Consider the following 6,658-nt stretch of genomic DNA (forward strand, 5'->3'; position numbering starts at 1 on the left):
GATAACGGGCTTTGGAGGGATCAGAGCTGGCAGGTTGCATACTGGAGGTGGGTCTAAGCCAGCTACCGGAGAAAACGGGGTAGGTGTCTGAGAGTTGGCTACTAGAAGGCCGTATGTCTAGATCAGCTAGCAGAGAGATTAATTTCTCTCTCTAAGTGACAAGATTTGAGTAGGAGCAAGTAATACTGTGGACCCTGAGTGTTCATGTGCCCCAGTGCCAGGAAATCCAGTGGTGGGATTTCTGGACAGATGGGGTGTTTAAGGCTACCTACTGAAGGGATTTGTAATGTCTCTCTGTGTGTGTATGTTTATATCAATATACTCCACTAGCAGACTTCCAAATTGGTCGGCTGGAGAGGAGGAAGAGGATTTGGCCACTTTTACCACTCACGCTGGAGTGCTGGTTGTTTTCTGTGTTGATCAGTGTTGCTGGACATGCGCGTTTTTGCATAGTGGGACTACACTCCCAGCCTTGCTACTGGCTGGACTTGGGTGCGCAGAAGTGCGGCAGCCTTACAGCTATTAAGGTACTGGACTCAGCAACTTCTACTGTCACCCATCTCAGCGTTACTGTCTTTGCTGTTGCATTGCTTTGCTTTTTGCTCTGGATAATCTCGCGCAGACTCTTTAGCCTGGTTCTCCAATGGCTGTTAAGTGGTTCTTTGTCAGATAGGTGGCAATTCTGTGGTGAAATGTAGTGCCAGCTACTGGTATATAAATAACGATTTGTGTTTCAGGCAGAAGGAATTGCAGCCTCCAGGGTCTTTGTTCCATGTTAATCTAAGGCTTTTGCTGATGTCCTCTGTTACACAAGGACACAGCGATCCTCACTCTGCTAGCCTGTGCCAGATATGTCCTATTCCACGAAGGAAGACAGATAATAAAGGTGTTCAGAAAGAAAAACCCTCCAGCGGGAACATTCCCGGTAGCAGTGAAAGAACAGGGAGTCTATTGCAGAAATGATCAGCCCCCTACCAGAGCCGGCAGCCACACGGATGTATCGTGTAACCTACTTTCACTGTGTCTCAAGATTCTTGAGGCGAAGCACTGAAGGGGAAATGTACCATGAGTTATTTTATTCTCAGAGGGAGCACTCTGAGTTTTGGCTATGGCTTATAACATGTTGCTCTGTGTTCACGGACCAAAGAAAGAATCAGAGAATCCAGGAGAGGATTCTGGTTTACTTGTTCTGCTCTACAGCGTCACAGAAATTGACGTTCCTGTTTTCTCTCTTGGGGAAGAGTAACATGCTTGTCGGATGTACAGAAATTTCATCTCTCCCTAATTGCTGTGAGTGAGCATCTGGGTGATTTACTTCCCCTCTGAAAGGTATTCCCAGTAACAACGATGTCCAAGTAGCAGTGAATCTTCTCTGTCAGCAAAATCGGACAAAAGCCTTCTGTGCACAAGACACACAAAAACGATGGTTACAGTTGAGGACTGGCCCACGCGGAGCAGTTGCTTGCATTTTGACAGGTGTCCTGAGGTTCTCGGAGGGCCAGAGTAAGATCAGTTGAATCATTTGGTCAGCAATTGGAGAAAACTGACTGGCAGGTACAACTCTTTCCCCTCCTCCCCGACAGCCCGGTCAGACATCATAAAACAATCGCACTAGTTGGTACCGGATTGAAAATGCAATCGTGCTGCCCAGGACCTAGGTAAAAATCAGACAGACAACAGAAACATTATAGCGTTAAATAGTTCACAGGCTGGCAGATTCCTCCTTTCCCGATGGATTTGCTATGCTGTGCAGCATGCCTCGTTTCACTAATAATTGACAAGTTAGGCTACGTTTTTTTAGGTACAGCAAGACGAAAGGCAAAAGCCTAGCCAAAGTCCTCCGTTCTCTGAGAATCGTGGCTATCCACAGAGGACTTCTGTGTGTGCCTGCGTGCAGCCACACTGTGAGAACAAGTGGTTGAGATGAATGGTTGGGAACAACCCTTTCCTTCTTAAGGAGCCTACGTGACAATGTACACCCTACGGTTTGTAATGGAAAATACCTCGCGTCAAAGCTGCAATTCAGCATCCTTCCAAGAAGGCGCTGCCAGGACTTCTCTGCTGTGACCGGGCTCAAGACCAAACGGTACGTACTCGCCATCCTCCCCTGTCCCCGCTGTTACCCGCCTAAGCCCTGTCCAGGTTTGTTTTTTTCGGAAGTAAGGCCTTCCTCCCAAGTGGGAATTGGGCTAAGTGTCTCTTCTCTTTCCTAGTAAGATTCTCTTATCTTTGGTCTGAGGATGCAAAAATAATTTTATTGTGGGCAATTAAGCGATGCAGGCCTTTCCAAATGCAGTGTTTCTACTATATTACACACAAGAGTTGACGTGCCGAATAGGGGCAGTGGCAGGATCTGTGAGACGTTATCCTTGCGCTCTAAGTTGCTTCAAAATGCTACCGCACCCCGCTCAGATTCGAGATACCGCTGAGCTGCATGCCATGCTAATGCAAGTCCACCGGCCAGAGATCGCTCAGGGACTGCGTTATTTGGTATGACTGAAAAACAGGAACATGGAAAAAGGCTGTGTCGGGTCAGAGTGACAAGCCAGTCTGCTTTCCTAACATTTTTCTAGCATCTAACGATTCGTGCCTTGGGAATATCCGCAAGCTAACCTAGGGACTTTGTATTTATTAGCTCTCAGTGAACTGCGAGGGGGGGAGAATCCGTTGAGCTGTGTAAACCTCGATTCTCCTCATGTTCCACAGCATTTTGTGTGAAGAGCATGATGCTTTACTTCCCCTTTTCCCCTTGAAACTCTTGAGACCGGTTTGGATCTGTTTCTACTGCAGAGTACATCTTTCTACTGGAGGAACCATTTGTCTGACCTGAATGAGTAGCAACAGGAGAGTGAGATTTCGCTCGTGGGTAGGTCCAATCAGCTTTATAACAAAGTTAATAAGTGTCATGTTATTGCACTCGGTGTATTCGCCATCTTCGTCCGTTCCACTCCTCACATCTACTATGTGCAAGATCTTGACTGCCTGGAGAAAGAGATATTGCGCTTTATTTCACCAGGTATGCTTGGTACTTACTGTCTGGTTTTGCTCCAGATCCCTTTTGCTGCACCGTCCCTGAAGTCTGGCTCATGGTCTTATTAAAAACACAGGGCAGGCTTAAGATCATCCTGGGACACTGCTATGTCTGGTTATTCTGAAAGATTGGTTGTTAACATAGTCGAGCGGCCACAAAGGACGGTGATGGACTAAGCAGAATGTTTTCTTCTGGATTAGAGCAAGGAGATAACTAGCGAATCCAGAAGTTCTGCATTCCCTCCTGTCCTGTTCCTCTCGCATTCTTCCTCCACTGCCTCAAAACGCGTCTGGATTCGGAATGTTTTCCGGATCTTACCTTCAGAATGTTTGTTCCCAGGGCAGAGAGGCTCTTAGTTTTGAATTTGGAGTAGCTCATCTCCAACTTCCCTGTACTAGGATTGAGCCTAAAAGAAACATTAAAATTTTAGTCCCGATAGAGCAAGGAGACAAAGAGATCCCTACGTAAGCAGACTTAGAACCGTAGCTGAGAAGGAAATTCTGTGGTGGAAAAAAAGCAGGAATAATCCGATACGCTTAAAAACAGCTGCTGGCACCTAATCCTTCAGACTGGGCAGAGTGAGGAGGAGATGCCTCCCCTGGCACGCCAAAGATATGCATAAAGCTATATAATCTTAAAAATCAAAAGAGAATCATAGACGGTTCTAACACCTGCAGAGACAATCGCCGCTAAGGCATAGTGCCACAGAATGCTTGCTACTATGAAATCTTAGCAGATCCTACTGCAACAGCTTTAAAAGCAGCCTGTATCAATTTCTCTCCATCTTGTAGCTGAGAATAACCATGTTCTAACATTGGGAAAAATCACTCTTCTGTATCTGGGGGTGCAGGCTGGTCGGAAAAGTTAACTTCCTGGAGAACCCTCTACTGTATGACTCGAGCGTAGCTGGCAGAGCAACTCAGCTAACTTTTAACTATAAAACTTACTTGGGTGGCTTTTTAAAGGAGCCTCTACCACCACCTGTCTCAGCTGGTGTTGGAGATTTATCTTTTAAGGCACAGCCTGTGGTACCACCATAGGTCAGTCGGGTACGTTACCTCGGCAGCCGGTGACGGGGACAAGGAATGACGTGGAAGAGCTGAGGCAATGAGTAGAGGAAATTGAGCACTTGTGGGATGAAGAAAAGCAGCATCGTTTTGCTGAAGTGCCCTAAGATCCCCACCACGGCGAAGGTCATGCCGGCAAAGTAGCAGAAGGTGTCCCCAACAAACACTCGAGACGGGTACCTGCAATCCACAGGGCAGAAGAGCGGAGGTCTGTCATTATCGCTGTTGCCGTCAAAATGACTTTATAACCCCTGAATGTATTCCCATGTGGCAGGTTAGGGGCCAAGAGGGAACCGCAGCAGATGTACACAGCCGAAACAACAACTGCAGGTATTTATGCTAAGAACTACAGGACTGGGACCTGCAACCTGACTTGCGGAGGATATGGTATGAAAAAATGGCTAGTGAGACATACGAGGGAGCGTTTTCTGCACGCTTTGGTGAGCCAGGGTGACCAGAATTATTCTAACGACAGAAAAGCTACCAGTGTACTGACACTTTGTGCTCTTGGTTCTGGCTAGAAGCCTGTCTATATGCTCCAGCGTCCCACCTGCAGGCTCGTAAGTGGGGTTTTTCTGTTTGAAAATGGAGAAAGCAAAGGGAAAGGACGCTTCCAAAGAAACCCCGAATGTCTAGCTTCTTACCAGTTGTGGTAAAACAGCCCCAGCGTGGTAAAAAAAAAGGGAATCATGAAGTAGAGAGAAAAAATGTGATCATCTCGATAATCCCCTAGAGAAAAAAAAAAGAAAGGAAAAAAAACAAAACCATCTGTGATAAGACAGGACTGGCTAGTAATACCCCACACTGAAATCTAGGCTTCTGTCTCCCACAGGGAGGCTTTTTGTCCCCGCAAACATGTACGTTACCTTCCTTACCATTTAACTCTACAATGTTGAATACAATAATGGAAGCAGCGATCACCAGAGACTGTCCTGCTTCAAGTCCATTGATTCCGGCGAGAATGTTGATGGCGTTGGTGCAGAACACTGCGAGCATGCCCATGTACACATAGTAGAGGATACCTGCAGATCAGAGCGGGCCAGGTGCTTTAGTACTCACAGGCGAAGCAGGCCCCAGTCCAATTCACCGAAGCGCTCGCTTCCTGCTTGGTACAACAATCCATTACCTAGCGATCCCGGTGAGTTTTAACATCAGTAGCTTCCTCTCCTGTGAATCAGCCGTCACTCGCACACGTACGCACAACACGGCGACTGCAGCAAACTGTTGCGACATGGCGGCAGGCCGCAGCGCTCTGTTTCTGCCCTTCGGCTGTTCTGGTGTCGGCAGCCGAGTGCCATGTGCGCCTGGCATTCAATTGTATCGCCAGAATCCAGGAAAAATGATTGGCGCCTACCTATGCACGCATGAATGCATGCTGTATTTCAAGATGTTCTTTCCAGCCTCATATCTAGTGTGTGGAATTGCGCCCTCTCACTGGTTACTGAGGTAAATCCTCCGTGTGTTCCCTCTGCAGCGCAGCGTGCCGTCCGGTGACCCCTTCCACCCACCGCTCCCCGCTCGGATGATGGCTTCTGGCGATTCATAACTTACCCAGGTCCAAGTGCATGCCCAGCAGCACCCGGAAGGGCTTAGGCACCACGATGGTCGTGTTTCCGAAGTTGGTGAAGTAAACCATGAGCAGCGGGAGGGAAGCCATGGTAGGAAGAAGCAGCTTGTGGCGCCAGCGCAGGTTCAGCACGTCATCTGCAAAGCCCAGGAAAATCATGCAGCAGATGGCGAGGAGCGAACCGATGAGCTCCACAAACTGCAGGAGAGAAAACAAGACCCCGGTCACTCGGCCACGCCTTGCCCACGCCGGCCGCGCTCCCTGTGCCAGGCGGGCCTCACCTCGTCGTGTGGAAAGGCCGCGCACTGCTCCTCCACGAAGCACCTCAGAAACGGCACGGGGATGAAGCAGAAGAGGATGATCAGGAAGACAGCGCCGCTGATCACGCCCTGCGCCTCGGGGCTGAAAGGAAGGCAAGGCGCGGAGTCAGCCCCGCCGGGGCCGGTCCCGGTCCCGGTCCCGGTGCGCCCGGCGGAGCAGCGCTACTCACACGGGCTGCCGCGAGGCCTTGTTGAGGTCTTCGCCGAAGAGCCGCGCGGCGAGGAAGCGGTCCCTGAAGGCCGGGATCAGCGTGAGCGTGGCCGCGAAGCCCAGCAGCGACCCGCCGAGGTTGATGAGGAGGGGCACGGCGGGCCAGGCCGCCATGGCCACGGCGGGCGCTGCCCCAGCTGAGGGCGCGGAGCGCCGCCCACCGCCTCCTCCAGCCGGACGCTAGGGAGGAGGCAGCGGAGGCGCGGGCGTCCTCCGGCCTATCGGCGAGGGAGGCGCCATCTTTGGCCCTGGCAGGAGCCGCCCGCCGGCGTGAGGCCTCGCTCCGAGGCCGGCCGGGACTGGTAACACTTTGGGCCTGTGCCCGGTGCTGGAGTGTGCGTGGGTCCGCGCGTGCGCCGCGAAGCCAGGCTCTGTGTGCGGGAGGCGGCGCTCGCCCGGGCCCGGGGCCCCCTCGGTGCCCGCAACCGCCATGGCCGCCGCAGCCAGCCGCGCGCCGGCTCT

General features: G+C 51.0%; 1 protein-coding gene across 2 annotated transcripts; it reads right to left on the bottom strand.

The window, feature by feature from the left end:
* Window positions 1-1,048: 1,048 nt before the first annotated feature.
* DPAGT1 (dolichyl-phosphate N-acetylglucosaminephosphotransferase 1) lies at window positions 1,049-6,455 on the bottom strand. Of its 2 annotated transcripts, XM_086766383.1 has the most exons (9): window positions 6,156-6,455; window positions 5,947-6,067; window positions 5,650-5,863; window positions 4,974-5,120; window positions 4,743-4,827; window positions 4,090-4,278; window positions 3,350-3,437; window positions 2,827-2,982; window positions 1,049-1,654 (listed from the first exon to the last, which is right to left on the bottom strand). In XM_086766383.1, exons 1-9 carry the CDS (start codon window positions 6,308-6,310, stop codon window positions 1,589-1,591), a joined length of 1,221 nt encoding a protein of 406 aa, XP_086622509.1. In that variant the 5' UTR covers window positions 6,311-6,455; the 3' UTR covers window positions 1,049-1,588. The 2 variants fall into 2 exon arrangements, with proteins under 2 accessions (XP_086622509.1, XP_086622511.1); XM_086766385.1 differs by lacking the exon at window positions 4,974-5,120.
* Window positions 6,456-6,658: the final 203 nt, after the last annotated feature.

This window comes from Chlamydotis macqueenii, chromosome 24 (assembly GCF_036417535.1).
Source record: "Chlamydotis macqueenii isolate bChlMac1 chromosome 24, bChlMac1.mat, whole genome shotgun sequence".
Taxonomy (NCBI): Eukaryota; Metazoa; Chordata; class Aves; order Otidiformes; family Otididae; genus Chlamydotis; species Chlamydotis macqueenii.

Bases quoted from the DNA above. Each gene is read 5' to 3' on its own strand.
- DPAGT1 (XM_086766383.1), bottom strand. From the start codon at position 6,310: ATGGCGGCCTGGCCCGCCGTGCCCCTCCTCATCAACCTCGGCGGGTCG. The intron at 6,068-6,155 runs GTGAGTAGCGCT...CCTTCCTTTCAG, and splicing joins AAGGCCTCGCGGCAGCCCGT to CCCCGAGGCGCAGGGCGTGA. The intron at 5,121-5,649 runs GTAAGTTATGAA...TCTGATCTGCAG, and splicing joins GGGCATGCACTTGGACCTGG to GTATCCTCTACTATGTGTAC.